The following is a 16,255-nucleotide window of genomic DNA, read 5'->3' as shown; positions in this document are numbered from 1 at the left end:
TTTGATCTTTGGATGTTTTCACTCACGAGACTCCCAGTTACACAACAAATGTTCCTTTTGTTCCATAAAGATTATTTTTATATCCAAAATACCTCAGTTTGTTTGTTGCGTTACGTTCAGAAATCCACAGGAAAGAGCGGTCACGACAACGCAGATGAAAATTCCAGATAGTTTCCATAATGTCCAAAAAACTTGTCAAACGTTTTTTATATCCTCAGGTTGTTTTTAAAATATATATTCGATAATATATCAACTGCAAATGTCTTTCACAGTAGTAGAAGGGAAAACAATGTCTGTCCAAACTCTGTTGCGCGAGCAAAACTCATGTGACCACTTGACGCGTTATCGTTTTGGCTCATTTTTCAAAATAAAAGCCTGAAACTATGTCTGAAGACTGACACCTTGAGGAAGCGATAGAAAAAGGAATCTGGTTCATATCCCTTTAAATCCAGCAAAGGGAGGCTATGGAACATGGAGTTTTCAAAATAGAAGCCACTTCCTGTTTTGCTCTTCCTCGGGGTTTCGCTTGCAATATCAGTTCTGTTATACTCAGACAATATTTTGATAGTTTTGGAAACTTTATTGTTTTCTATCCAATACTAATAATAATATGCATATATTAGCAACTTAGGCTGAGAAGCTGGCCATTTACAATGGGCACCTTTTCATCCAAGCTACTCAATACTGCCCCTGCAGCCATATGAAGTTAACACTTTTTTGGTTACTACATGATACAATATGTTTTTTTTTTTACAATTATTCAAAATTTTCAAAATAAACAAAAACCCTTGAATGAGTAGGTGTCCAAAAGATTTGACTGGTGTGTGTAAAAATAAGAAAAAAATCTATATATATATATGACAGTTGTTATTTTAGTGTAATGACAGCCTTTATCCTTAACTGATTTTTATACGGTAATTGTGCCAGCCCGTGTTCGCCAGACATACCAAATCGTGCTTCAACAAAGAACAATTTTTACATAGCCAGATCAACACAGAGCCATAAGTCCTCTCTACACAGATGATTAGGAAAATGGCACATTTATAATGACTGATATGGGTAGGTGAGCTAGATTCTGCGTTATTGCGTGAAGCCATGCTGAAAATGCCCCCAAGAGAGCAGAACAGCTGTGTCTGCATGTGAACTGCCTGAGCCCCTGCCTCCATCCATAACCTCTATGCCTAGGCCTGCCTCACATCATCCCTCCATCACACATGCACACAAAACACACAATGAGCCCTATAAATGGTCGTTGGTCCAGGTGGGTGAGTGAGTTAGCGCTCTGACGCTAAGCGTGCTAGTGAACTCCAACCCCACAGCCTAAACACACACACACACGTCATCCCTTTCTGCTGTCTGTGTGCTTTTCTCTCTGTTCAGTGAAGGACAGTGAATAAATATGAGCGTGCGTGTATCATTTGTATATGAAGACCGCGTGACACACCAACACACAAAGTTGTAAGTGGCCTGTGTTCCGGCCGAGGCAGAGAATCTGTCTGGTGTCTCAGATCAGTCAGACTGCAGGTGAGAGCTAGTCGACACACAGAAAATAGTTTCCCTCGACTACTGTCAGTGGGGACCAAGGGGAATGACTTTGTTCATGTGTGACAGAACAATTTTGCAGACTGTCTTTTCTTTAGATACAGAATAATATTATAATCAGATGTGTGTATGTTATGGAATGCATTGTCTTTGTACTTTTAGTGAGTGCCACTGCTCCTCTGAGTGTGTGAGAGATGAGTGTAGAGAGAGGAAAGTGTGAGAAATGCTCTCTCGCATGTCAAAGTGCTGTATGGGCTGCATATTGAATGTGGCGTGTGTGTACACATCTGAGCCGGGGGGTGTGTGTGTGTGTGTGTACACATCATCTGAGCCGGGGGGTGTGTGTGTGTGTGTGTACACATCATCTGAACCGGTGGGTGTGTGTGCGTACACATCATCTGAGCCGGTGGGCGTGTGTGCGTACACATCATCCGAGCCGGTGGGTGTGTGTGCGTACACATCATCTGAGCCGGTTGGTGTGTGTGCGCGTACACATCATCTGAGCCGGTGTGGGCGTGTGTGCGTACACATCATCTGAGCCGGTGGGTGTGTGTGCGTACACATCATCTGAGCCGGTGTGGGCGTGTGTGCGTACACATCATCTGAGCCGGTGTGGGCGTGCACATCATCTGAGCCGGTGTGGGCGTGTACATCATCTGAGCCGGTGTGGGCGTGTACATCATCTGAGCCGGTGTGGGCGTGTACATCATCTGAGCCGGTGTGGGCGTGTGTGCGTACACATCATCTGAGCCGGTGTGGGCGTGTGTGCGTACACATCATCTGAGCCGGTGTGGGCGTGTGTGCGTACACATCATCTGAGCCGGTGTGGGCGTGTGTTAATATAGTCAAATCTGGAAACTATAATTTCGAAAACAAAATGTTTATTATTTCAGTGAAATACGGAACCGTTCGGAATTTTATCTAACGGGTGGCATCCCTAAGTCTAAATATTCTTGTTACGTCATAATTACGTAAAATTCTAGCAAATTAGTTAGCAATGAGCCATGCTTCCCAAACTGTTGCATATACCCTGACTCTGCGTGCAATGAACGCAAGAGAAGTGACACAATTTCACCTGGTTAATATTGCCTGCTAACCTGGATTTCTATAAGCTAAATATGCAGGTTTAAAAATATATACTTCTGTGTATTGATTTTAAGAAAGGCATTGGTGTTTATGGTTAGCTACACATTGGAGCAACGATACGCACCGCATCGATTATATGCAACGCAGGACACGCTAGATAAACTAGTAAAATCATCAACCATGTGTAGTTAACTAGTGATTATGGTGGATTGTTTTTTTATAAGAACTTTGATGCTAGCTAGTAACTTACCTTGGCTTCTACTGCATTCGCGTAACAGGCAGGATCCTCGTGGAGTGCAATGAGAGGCATGTGGTTAGAGCGTTGGACTAGTTAACTGTAAGGTTGTAAGATTAGAGCCCTTGAGCTCACAAGGTGAAAATCTGTCATTCTGCACCTGAACAAGGCAGTTAACCCACCGTTCCTAGGCCGCCATTGAAAATAAGAATGTGTTCTTAACTGACTTGGCTATTTTAAACAAAGGTATAAAAAAAAATCTGCAATATCGGCGCCTAAAAATACTGATTGTTATGAAAAACTTGAAATCAGTCAACCTCTACTTCCAATACACATTGCCTGTGAGCATCAGAGGTGAACCAGTTGCATACACAGCTCGAGCAAGACATTCATCAGCATTTCTCTGACTACGTTCCTCCATTGAGGTAAAAAAAACTTCTGATTCCAGGAGGACCATAAGCTGTTGCTACCGATAAGGTGTCTGATTCATCATTTTCACCTCGCATAGGAACTTTTGTCAGAGGTTGCTTGTTGTGAGCGTTGAGGGAATTTTGTTACACTTGGCCAGATAATTCTGCATCTTTGTTGCATTCTTCACACATGATTTGGCACAGTATTTGCAAATGTACTCCGCTTTTTCTTCTACATTAGCTGCAGTGAAATGTCTCCACACATCAGACAGTGCCTGTGGCATTTTCTTGTAAAGATTAGAAAAAAATTAGTAAAAAAAAACCTAATATATTTCCATGTACAGAGAGTAGTTAAGCAGTTAGATTAAACAACTCCTTTGTAAGACAAATGTTTTAAAATGAAACGTATGGAAACAGGTGAATTAACACTCCTCAGTTAGCAGGCTCAAGCAAGCTTAAACCCACATGGTAAAAAAACTAAACTAAAACTAACTAGCAGAAATTGTTAACAAATGATTTAAACACACTTTGCTGTAGGCTACTATTTACTAGTTAACAAAAAATCATCTATGTCATATAAAATATATTCACCCCACCCAGTTTTGTAATTAAAACTTAACAGAAAGCATGTCGTCCTTGGCTCAGACAGGGCCAGGGGGAGTGACAGCGGAGGGCCAGGGGGAGTGACAGCGGAGAAATACTCTTCTCACGTGTTTAGGTGTACCGTTCCCTGCTGCCTGTCATTAGTGATCATGTTTATGCATGCGTCATTCACAGGGGTCACCTCTCACACACACACACACACAGACTGTTGTTCACAGCTGTCCCATAGCCACTTAGCTGCGCTCTGAGTCACCTAGATGATTGAATACACCTCTGTCACACACACATCACATTGCACTTAAGCACTGTACTCAGCTAAAAACATGTTATATAGAAACTACATGGGCTACAGCCTAGTTACCCAGACTAATTTTCTTTCTTTGCACATTAAATACCAGTGGTTTATAATGAGTCTTGTGTGTTCATATTTGCCATTGTGGTGTTGCCGGAGACGGAAATGAAAGTAGCCCGTGGCTGGTAGCACAGTCTCTCATATTTGGGTTTGTTTTTTCGTTGCTAATCTAACAGTTACTTGAGGCTTCCAAGAGTTCTATCGCTTCACTGCTCTAGAATGTTTTCTCCCTTCTCTAAATAGTCAATTGACTCTCTCCTTCCCCTCTCCCATCCCTCACCCCTTTATCTCCCCGCACCTCACCCATCTCTTCTCTCTCTCCTGCAGCATGTGTCAGAGTTGTTAGCGGTGGTTCGTCTTCCCTTCATTCACCCCTCTTACCTGCTGAACGTTGTGGATAACGAAGACTTAATAAAGACGTCGGAGGCGTGTCGAGACCTAGTCAACGAAGCCAAGAGGTATCACATGTTACCTCACGCCAGACAGGAGATGCAGACTCCTAGGACACGACCACGGCTATCTGCAGGTAGGTGTACACAAACACACACACACACTTTAAATACTTTATTTGAATCCACAAATCGCATTGCAGTCGAAGGATTCTAATATTTCATAGATCATGGATATATGGTTACAAAAAGCAACTTGTCCATACAGCCGTTTGACAGCTGACATGGAGCAGTACCTTGCTAGCTGCTTTGCATTTGTCCTCTGCAGGTCTGCAGTCTGAAGGCCACGTACTGTCAGTATGTAAATGGCCGAGACTTCCAAATATCAGCAATCACAAGTTTGCACTGATAACCAATGCTGTTCAGGCATGACACGAAGGGCTGGTATTTCAGAAACTTTTTAGAGAAGGCCTGCTCCATGTAGGAGTCAAAAGAGCAGTCCACTTCCAAAATGAGCTCTTCCCTCTGGCCTCCCCCCACAACTATATCTGGCAGATTTGGTATTAGGGCTGGGCGATATGGCTAAAATATCCTTTCGCAATATTTTTCACATTATTGATGGAATTTTGATTTTTAATTACGAAAGTTCTAAATATGCTTTTACTATAAATCTTCGTACTTCAGGACTTTAAGCTTGGCATCACATATATTGTAAAGGATTTCAATGGGCTTTCTCTATTCTAATTGTTTTGTTGTTCAATCTAACTTCAACCCAAAATAATTTTTTTGCTCTGACTGATTTACATTTAGCTAGTTAACTAGCGATTAGCATTAGCTAAAATAAGGTATACCTCCCAGCCCTATTTGGTATACAAAAACATGAACATTAAACCAGCCTCCTCTGACAAGATAATGCTTGTGAATATGCACTGATGGTGGTACTGTCTCACCATCTATCAGGTTGACGGGGTGTTCATGTCCTGCTACGTGTAAGTCCGTCTGAACGGCAACCATTAGCAACGGGAATCTGACTCGATTACATGCGACTCTCTCTTTCACACACAAGCTGTCACATGCATGCGATGGAGAAGGAGCAATAAAGATAAACTGAAATTGATATTTGTGCCGGAGGGAAGAGAAGGACATTTTACCCAAGATGAAATTCTTTGATTCCATAAAAATACGCATGTATTGGTTTCCCAAAATCAAACAAAGAGTTTGGGTTGTGTGTGAGCCAAGCACAGACCGTGTTACTATGAAATCTTTGGATGGCTTACCATAAGTGTTTCTGGGCTGAGGAACTCAGGGTGCTTTTACAGTAGGCCCACCACATAAACATCTATTAGGGCATTCTAAACACCAACTGCTGTCCAGACATTTCTCTTATTCCAGCCAGCCAACTATTCACTTCCAACCATTCAGGCATTCCCATTCAATTTGTTTACATCATTAAATCAGATATTTATGGAAATAAGTAGCCCTGGACGGACGAAAAGTAAATTGCTTTTGGCTGTTAGATTCTCCTGCCGTTCTGCCACGTCTCTCTCTGGTCCCTCCTCAATAAAGAGCTGTCTAATTACTGTGTGTGTGGTGTGTGTGTGTGCCTGCGTGAAACTTATTAGAGCTTAACACCGACACCAGGAATAACACATTTTCTGCTTGGTGGAGTTAAGGTAATTGCTAAACAAATGTCACTTTGTGGTGTGGACAGTTTACAAGCCTGCATTCTCCATTCTGCTCAAGGTGTGCACACACTCATCGGTAAACGGAAAGTAAATGGTGGTAGTTTAATGGTTCGTGTTTAATTGCAGAGTGGTGTTAACTACTAGCCAATGAAAAGTATTATTCGTCTGACTTTGTAAAAAAAAACTCTCCTTCTCTCTCATATCTGAGGTCAGAACTGTCTCCAAGAAAGCCTCCCAAATGGTTCCCTTGTCCACACATGCACTGGTGAAAGTAGTGCACTATATAAGGAATTGGGTGCCATTCGGGAACACAGCCCAGAATGTAGGGTTCTGGTCAGGCTTGGACCTTGGTTAGTGTGTGATTGAGTATGGTGTTGGACTGGCCATCTGGTCATCTGTCTGACTGGGTCTGAGATGCACAGCAGGGCCCGGTCAGATGGACAGGGAGGCTGGGAGACGCTGCCCTCGAGATAAAGGTCACTTACTCCAAATGGTGAGGAGTACATTTTGTTTTGTTTTTATAGCTGATTCAAATAACCAACTCACCATCAAGCTTTGATTATTTGAATCAGCTGTGCAAAATCCAAAATCCCAAAATTGAGGTAATGTGGTGTCGGAGCTTATGCACAGGCTGGTGTAAATGTGAGCACGTATAGACGGAGCACCACCTGAGCTGGTAAATGTGAGCGCGTATAGACGGAGCACCACCTGAGCTGGTAAATGTGAGCACGTATAGACGGAGCACCACCTGAGCTGGTAAATGTGAGCACGTATAGAAAGAGCACCACCTGAGCTGGTAAATGTGAGCACGTATAGACGGAGCACCACCTGAGCTGGTAAATGTGAGCACGTATAGACGGAGCACCACCTGAGCTGGTAAATGTGAGCACGTATAGAAAGAGCACCACCTGAGCTGGGAATATAAGTCTCAAGCGGAAAAAGAAAGAGAAACGGCGTGATGTCACCTATGAAACCATTCTTGCTGTGCACACTCAATCTGTGTGTGTGTGTCCGTAGACCTATCTCCCTGCCAGCTGTCTCTGGTGTCCCAGCAGGAGACCACCAAGCTACTCTCTCTCATCCCCCTTTCCTCCTCCCCTTCTTCCACTCTTTTACGTCACCTCCTGATCTTTTTCCCCTTAATTTTCCTCCTCTACCTCTTTAACCAATTCTTCAACCTCCTCCATCTCCTCCCCGTGTTCCTCTCTCGACCACATCAGGTTACGTAACTGTCTGATACACCTGCTAAAGAATCTTGATATAAACTCTGCTGTATAAGATAGCCTACCTAAGCCGCCTCTTACCTCTGACCATTTGCACTGATCAAGTTCACCTGTCGCAAGCCCAGCATCTACATAAGAAATGATGAAACAGACACAGCACCAGCGATAGAGCCCACAAACTGTATAGCAGCAGGCCTGGAGGGGTCAAGCACAGGCTTCTATCACAGTTTAGACTCCTGTAGCTCCAGTCATGGGTTTGAAGCCGTATGGTGTGTCTGGTTGGAGCGGCCAGCGGCTGCTTTGAACTGTAGTAGACCTCCAGGTGAACTTGATGAATCAGTAGTCAAATAGTCAGCATCTTCAAATGCACCAACACACTCAATTGAAAATGGAGCTAAATGATGAAATATAAACCAGGGATGGCCAACCCTCCACCTGGAAAGAGATTTAGCTAAATGATGAAATATAAACCAGGGATGGCCAACCCTCCACCTGGAAAGAGATTTAGCTAAATGATGAAATATAAACCAGGGATGGCCAACCCTCCACCTGGAAAGAGATTTAGCTAAATGATTAAATATAAACCAGGGATGGCCAACCCTCCACCTGGAAAGAGATTTAGCTAAATGATTAAATATAAACCAAGGGTGGCCAACCCTCCACCTGGAAAGAGATTTAGCTAAATGATTAAATATAAACCAGGGGTGGCCAACCCTCCACCTGGAAAGAGATTTAGCTAAAGGATGAAATATAAACCAGGGATGGCCAACCCTCCACCTGGAAAGAGATTTAGCTAAAGGATGAAATATAAACCAGGGATGGCCAACCCTCCACCTGGAAAGCTTTTTTTCTGCAGGCTTTTTATCAGCTGCTCATCAGGGCCTTGGTTATGAGGTGTTAGAGCAGGGCTGCAGCAAAACCCTGCAGACCCAGTAGGTCTCCAGGAGGAAGGTCATCTTAAAACAGTAATAGTCAAGAAGTAGAAACGCACTCAGTGGAGAGAGTAGCCTGCAGGTCCAGAATAGTAAAGATATTGGGAAGACTGGGCCCTCCCGGGTGGCGCAGTGGTTAAGGGCGCTGTACTGCAGCGCCAGCTGTGCCATCAGAGCCCAGGCTCTGTCGTAACCGGCCGCGACCGGGAGGTCCGTGGGGCGACGCACAATTGGCCTAGCGTCGTTCGGGTTATGGAGGGATTGGTCGGTAGGGATCTCCTTGTCTCATCGCGCACCAGCGACTCCTGTGGCGGGCCGGGCGCAGTGCGCGCTAGCCAAGGTTGCCGGGTGCACGGTGTAGCCTCCGACACATTGGTGCGGCTGGCTTCCGGGTTGGACGCGCGCTGTGTTAAGAAGCAGTACGGCTGGTTGCGTTGTGTCTCTCCCGAGCCCGTACGGGAGTTGTAGCAATGAGACAAGATAGTAGCTACTACAATTGGATACCACGAAATTGGGGAGAAAAAGGGGTAAAAAAAAATAAAAATAAAAAGATATTGGGAAGACTGTATAACGGCTGAAACACGCGTCCTACATTTAGAATGGTGACATCTGATTCAGACCTCTGGTCCACTTTGGCCCTTTGGTGAAGAGACATGAGGCACCACTGAGACAGAAATGAGAACTTCACAAGAGCAATAATAATAATAATAATAATATGCTATTCAATCTGTCTATCGCCTTTCGTCTGAAGCACAGCCCTAATTCACACACTGTCTTGCATAAGATAAGCATAAGATAATATGCTATTCAATCTGTCTATCGCCTTTCGTCTGAAGCACAGCCCTAATTCACACACTGTCTTGACTAGAGCCCTGTTTCAGCCAATATAATTTATTTCTCATTTATTTTTTTGTCACCCTCCACTCCAGCCATTCGCTTGGGAGATGGTACTTGAAACGTGTGATTTTGGATGGCAATTATAGGATTTGTTATTTTGGGTATTTGTGACTCTCAACCTCTTTCTTATGTAGCAACATTTGAATTTCTGTTTTTTTATGTTGGATGAAAGTAGAGACTTATCATACACTGAATGTGAGGAACACTGGGGAAGTACTTCTGCTTTGAAAGTTGATCAACTTGTACCTCCCTTTTTGAGAAAACCGTCTTTCAATGTTTTGGTACTACTATTGGAGAGCCCTCTTTGTCTACACCCATTCAACATTGTTCACACCCTCTTAAGCCTTAGCCCCACCCATCTCTTTAAGAGTTGATCCAACCGTTAGTACAATAATAGCCAGCTTCCATACATCTGAGAGCTTCTATCTGTGGTTTCGCGTTCAGAGCACACACTGGACGCTCTGGCCAATAAGTAGGGTCGTTCCGAAAGCTCTGACCTCACAACACAGTCAAGCACCCAAGCTAACTGGCAAACATTGGCTAGCTATTTCCAGACACATAATGAGAAAACACCCCACTCTGACCATTTTACTCGCCGAGAGCGGATTAGGATTTAAAAAAATTATCCAGAGCGTTGGTGACTAACTGTGCTGCTGGCAAAAATTGAATTACGCTTTGATACCGACACCAGACATATTCAACGGGTGTTGAGCATTCAAAAATGAATCACTTATGCTGCGCTCTGGCACACTAAGACAAGTATTTTAAGAAATGTAGCTAGATAGCAAGCTAGGCAAACAACGAATCCCAACGCATGATGTAACGTTAGTTAGCAAGCTAGCTAGCTAACAGTACACTAGAAACGTGTAATATCTGAAAATCTTACCAGTATTTATCATGGTTGGATGCGTCTCCTGTCTGATGCTATACATGGTCGCCTTAGTTTGACGATGTAATCCAGACGGGTGTTTTCTCCATCTCCTTAGCTATCGTACTCAAATTCCACTGATTTCAAAACTCGGTCCTCCAGAAAGTGGAGAGCATACACAACTTTAGCTAGTGAGCCAGCCAGCTAACATTAGCTAGCTAACAGTACACTTTAACTTGACAGTAGGTTTATGCAGTTTTACTACACAATAGTTTTTTTTACATCCACGTTCGACACGATTACCCAAACATACTGACCAGCTCCAATAGACTGACACGTGCTTTATGGTAAACCAATCCGAACTCATCTCTCGGCATGTCCAGCCCACTCATTATCTCAGGCGATCATTGCTAGCGGGAAGGTTGCTTTCTTTTTCTGTGGCTAAACAAACTGGGCTCGTAGTTTAACAATTGTATTTGTATTTACAAATGGCATACAAGTTTGATATTTAGGCACATAAAAGTTGACATGTTTGAAAATACATTTCTGCCAAAAATGCATTTAGCTAAAAACAGTTTTTTAAACATTGAAACAGCTCTCCTGTGAAGTCGTGACTTGCGACATACGCGTTTCCTGAATCGGGTCACATTTGTGTGCAAGCGTGGGTGGGCGGGCGGGCATGCTTGTGTAAGTGTCCAGTGCCTCGTTTGAGTGATTATTCAGGCTGGTTTGTTTTAAAGAACCAATGTAATGTGAGATTACTTTGTGTTACTCTAAAGAGGAATGCAGCATGGTCCTTGAGAATGGCTGAGTCACACACTATGAAGCCAAAGCTTGTGGAATTTCCATAATATCTCTTTCCTTGTAATGTGGAAAGATGTAGTAAAGCGTCAAATAAAAGATTTAGGTGGAGATGTTTGTTTCTCGTCTTATTGTTGAAATGTTGAACAAGTACATACATATCAAAACATACATTAAAATGGTAGTGTGACCTCTGGTCTGAATACGTCCAGTGAATATAAAACCCATGGCTGTTGGCATGACGACACAGCTTTCTGACCACTTACCAGAGAATCAAGTTAAGCCATGGTGTTGCATGGAGGTGGAGGATGGATGCTGGCTGGCTGACTGACTTAACTCAGTATCTACCCAGAGCTAGAATATGCAGTTTGCCCACACCACACATACATGCACACAGACCAAATCTGCACATGCAATGATTTTCACATTAGCAGTCTGGATGAGTGGGAGATTGTATGAATCTGAAGCTGTGGGTAGTCTTAGGTAGGTCAAACGGTCACATTTGGCATGGACTGTGTTTCGACAGTGCGTGCAAGCGTGTGTGTGGGCTGGCAGAGCGCCTGCTAGTGCCGAGTCCCTGTCCCATTGTGACTGTCACTCAACCTGGCTAGTCCCCTCACAGCAGGGCACAAACACACACACACCATGTGAATACCATTAGAGCGCACACATTGACTCAAACACACACTACCTGATTCTATGCCAGAATACTCTCACAGCTGGGGCCACACACTCTGAGGCCCCTGGCCTCCCGATCCTCACCATACCAAATTACCCCTTTGGGAGAGAGACCATAAGGTTAGAGAGGGAGGAGATGGAGCGGAGAGGAAAAGGTGAGTGGGTTTTAGTGATAGACTGAGGTATGAGTGAGATTAAGGGGAAAAAGAGGGTCCAAGAAGACGAGTGCAATGGGAGAGAACAAGATTGAACTGATTAAAGAAATATAAGAGATTGAGATGTGGGAGAAGATGAAATAAAAACTACAACAGGAAGCAGGGCTGAGGTGAGAGGGATAGACGGAGAGAGCAGGGTTTACAACAGGAAGCAGGGCTGAGGTGAGAGGGATAGACGGAGAGAGCAGGGTTTACAACAGGAAGCAGGGCTGAGGAGAGAGGGATAGACGGAGAGAGCAGGGTTTACAACAGGAAGCAGGGCTGAGGAGAGGGATAGACGGAGAGAGCAGGGTTTACAACAGGAAGCAGGGCTGAGGTGAGAGGGATAGACGGAGAGCAGGGTTTACAACAGGAAGCAGGGCTGAGGTGAGAGGGATAGACGGAGAGAGCAGGGTTTACAACAGGAAGCAGGGCTGAGGAGAGGGATAGACGGAGAGAGCAGGGTTTACAACAGGAAGCAGGGCTGAGGTGAGAGGGATAGACGGAGAGCAGGGTTTACAACAGGAAGCAGGGCTGAGGTGAGAGGGATAGACGGAGAGAGCAGGGTTTACAACAGGAAGCAGGGCTGAGGAGAGGGATAGACGGAGAGAGCAGGGTTTACAACAGGAAGCAGGGCTGAGGTGAGAGGGATAGACGGAGAGCAGGGTTTACAACAGGAAGCAGGGCTGAGGTGAGAGGGATAGACGGAGAGCAGGGTTTACAACAGGAAGCAGGGCTGAGGTGACTGGGATAGACGGAGAGAGCAGGGTTTAGCCGTTGGGTAAAAAGAGAAAGGGTCAGAGTAGGGAGTAGAACAAAAAGAAACGGAGAACGCAGAGAGGAGAGTTACAGACGGAGCTGTATTTTCTCTCCAAAGATATTTAGTCATAGAAATACAATCTTACCCAAAATTAGAAGATAAATGTGAACCTAAACGATTAACCTAAATAAAAATGCTGTGTTTTAGCCTCCTGTCACAACCTAAGTGAAAAACTGTCATTAATATTTGACTTTTTGTTCTGTTCTGGCTTTTCCATACTGCTACTAGTCATTACTATGCCTTTTCTAGAAGTCAGGTTAAACCTAGTACCAGTATTAATTGTATTTTTACAATTCTCAATTATTATTATTGGTTGTAATTGCTGTTAATATTATTACCACTGAACATGTTCATTATTTATTTTATTAACAGTCTAGTATATTCCTGTATAGTGCTCTTGTTGGACCATTGTTGTCATGTTTACTTAAATTGAATTGAGAAAGTGGAAGATAGAGAAAACGTTTTGAATAGGGGAAACTGGACTGGTGCAGGAAAGGGGTGTGTGTGTGTACAGGAAATGAAAGCTCCCGAGTGACATTTGTGTGTAAGAACCTATGGCGTGTGGAGGAGGAACCCTTACTTAGTCCTGCTGTGATGTAAATGACAGGGAGTGTGTGTGTGAACAGTAGGGAGCAGGCTGGTGTCAGGGATAGGAGTCATTAGGAGGTAGTGGCTGTGGTGTGTGTTCCGTCGAAGCTAGGCTCAGCAGGTGGGCAGCTAACCTGCCAGAGTTCTCGCCCCTCCTCCTTTCCTCTCATGGTCACGACACGGTAGAGAACACATGCTGTCAGCATCTCAGTTATCTCTCCATCCCTCCATACATCCTTCCTCTTCCCCCACTGTTTCAGCAGCTGAATGACATCAGCCCCTGTGTGGATCTGTTGTCAAGGAGAATGTACTGCGTGCTCACACGTCTCTAGCAGCTCTACCCGTGATGTGACGTGATCCAACACTGGCTGTATTCACCTCCACCCTGGCTGTCTCACAACCCCCAGAGGACGTTTTGGTTCCATGTTTGGATATGCTACGTATGAACAGTTTCTAGTTACTCTAACAGAGGCGTTTTGGTTCCATGTTTGGATATGCTACGTATGAACAGTTTCTAGTTACTCTAACAGAGGGCAGAGGCGGAGATATGGAGCAAGAGAGAGCCAAGGACAAAGACAGGGGTAGGAAGAGAGGTAGAGAAAATAAATAACATTCATTCTGTTTTTTTTCCACTTCCCTAACAAGTGGAGAAGTGTCTCTGTTTGACCTTTAAGAGCAGGTGACAGGGGTCAAGAGGCATCCCACCTCCTATCCAGATGTCATGTTCACTAACAAAAACATTCTGCAATTGAAAAATAAAAAGATGAGTCACTTATCTTGGCAGTTACTCCACCATCCCTGGTGTATGTATGAACCTTCAGGTTGTTATAATGCATGATGTAGAGAGAACAAGGATCTAAACACACATGCATATAACCAACACATTATGTATGTTTCTTGTATATGTTCTGTGTTGAGATACATGGTTGGCATTTACCTCAGGACTGAGAATCACACATTCAGCTAGCTATATTGTACTGTATATGAGCAGTATGTGAGCTGAAGTTGTTCTGTAGTTGGTACCTGAAGGTTGTGCTGTTGCCACTCTGAATACCACTGCACTGAGGTAAATCTTTTTATACTGCTCTCATCTTCCTATATATTGTCACTATTCCTCTGCTTTAATAATCAGTCAGTGTTCAGTCACCCATATATTTGTAGTTACATTGGCAGCACATATTAATATTTGGTAAAGCTCTAGTACGTTTGTGGCCCATTTTTGTGATTAAACTGCCCTCAATCTTTGGAAGAAGCAGTGCATGTTTCCATCCATCCTATCCCAGTGTCAGCTGTGTCTGAGGCAGCATTTACCTCTTCTCTCTGCTCATCCCACTAAAGCCTTCTGTTGTCCTCTCCTTTTTTATCAAAAGCTCTCGCTGTATTTTAACAGCCCTGGAGAAAGAGAAAATAAGGAAAGCTGGAGAGCAGCTTTAGTTAAGATGACCGCAGTGTTTAAAGGGATGGAAGGTGGTGAAGGGGAAAAAAGGAGTGGTGGAAGGTGGTTGTCAAGGGAACGAGGGTGGAGGAGGAGTATTGATCCAGGAAGATGAGCCAGTGGTTAGAATCCTAGCTATGGAATGATTAAGGAATAGATCTCTTTCCTTCTCTCTGGCTTTCCCTTTCTCCCTCCCTCTGTCAAACTGCTGTTGAGGACTAAGAGGCCTGGAGATGCATGTGGCAGACAGCCAGTGTGTTTGTGTTTTGGATCACTGGTGTTTTTATACAGCGTATGCTGCCACACACAAACACACATGCAACCACAAACACACACACTATGTAACACTAGCATCTTTATACAGCGTATGCTGCCACACGCAACCACAAACACACACACTACGTATCACTAGCATCTTTATACAGCGTATGCTGCCACACGCAACCACAAACACACACACTACGTATCACTAGCATCTTTATACAGCGTATGCTGCCACACGCAACCACAAACACACACACTACGTATCACTAGCATCTTTATACAGCGTATGCTGCCACACGCAACCACAAACACACACACTACGTATCACTAGCATCTTTATACAGCGTATGCTGCCACACGCAACCACAAACACACACACTACGTATCACTAGCATCTTTATACAGCGTATGCTGCCACACGCAACCACAAACACACACACTACGTATCACTAGCATCTTTATACAGCGTATGCTGCCACACGCAACCACAAACACACACACTACGTATCACTAGCATCTTTATACAGCGTATGCTGCCACACGCAACCACAAACACACACACTACGTATCACTAGCATCTTTATACAGCGTATGCTGCCACACGCAACCACAAACACACACACTACGTATCACTAGCATCCTTATACAGCGTATGCTGCCACACGCAACCACAAACACACACACTACGTATCACTAGCATCTTTATACAGCGTCTGCCAACAGTGGGTGAGAGATGAGGCACCAGTAGTGTACTGAACACCATGGTTGAGCACTGAACATGGAGAGAATACTTATACTGGCTGAGAGAGCTCTGATCAAAAAACACACACACAGGTGGAGGTGCTGCTCTGAATTAGATGAGACCCTGAATTAAAATGCTGTTTGCAGTGCTGCTGTTCTTGAATATCCACACATTGATTTAGCGTATTGATTTAGTAAGGGTTTGAGGCCATGCTGTGAGTCTCACTAGCAAGTGATGTGCATCTATGGGAATGGAGTAGAGGGGGCAGAAGAGGGTTGGGGGGGGTAGAGAGAGAGTGGGGTAAAAGTGTTTTCTGTGGCAATGGAGGGAGAGACTGAGGGAGGGAGGGAGGGAGAGAAAAAGACGGATGCAGACAGGAGAGTTATCTGTATGGGAATGGAGAGTAGAGAGCTGCTGCAGCCTAACAGATGGCAGAGAGAGCTGTCTAGATAATTGAGTTATATGTCCCACTTTACACACTACACTTTCCTGCACCAAGAGGAAACTTTGT

At 44.2% G+C, this 16,255-nt stretch overlaps 1 protein-coding gene across 2 annotated transcripts in view; it reads left to right on the top strand.

Moving 5' to 3' along the window:
* The window catches only part of LOC139407289 (kelch-like protein 29), a 381,932-nt gene that overhangs the window by 329,927 nt on the left and 35,750 nt on the right, over positions 1-16,255 (top strand). For both annotated transcript variants that reach the window (XM_071150934.1, XM_071150935.1), the window contains one exon: positions 4,556-4,754. In XM_071150934.1, coding sequence (XP_071007035.1) covers positions 4,556-4,754 — 199 coding nt within the window. The remainder of the gene's footprint in view (positions 1-4,555; positions 4,755-16,255) is intronic.

The sequence above is a fragment of the Oncorhynchus clarkii genome, chromosome 4 (assembly GCF_045791955.1).
Source record: "Oncorhynchus clarkii lewisi isolate Uvic-CL-2024 chromosome 4, UVic_Ocla_1.0, whole genome shotgun sequence".
In the NCBI taxonomy this organism is placed as follows: Eukaryota; Metazoa; Chordata; class Actinopteri; order Salmoniformes; family Salmonidae; genus Oncorhynchus; species Oncorhynchus clarkii.
The sequence above is the reverse complement of the archived record's forward strand: the minus strand, read 5'-3'. Positions and strand labels throughout refer to the sequence as shown.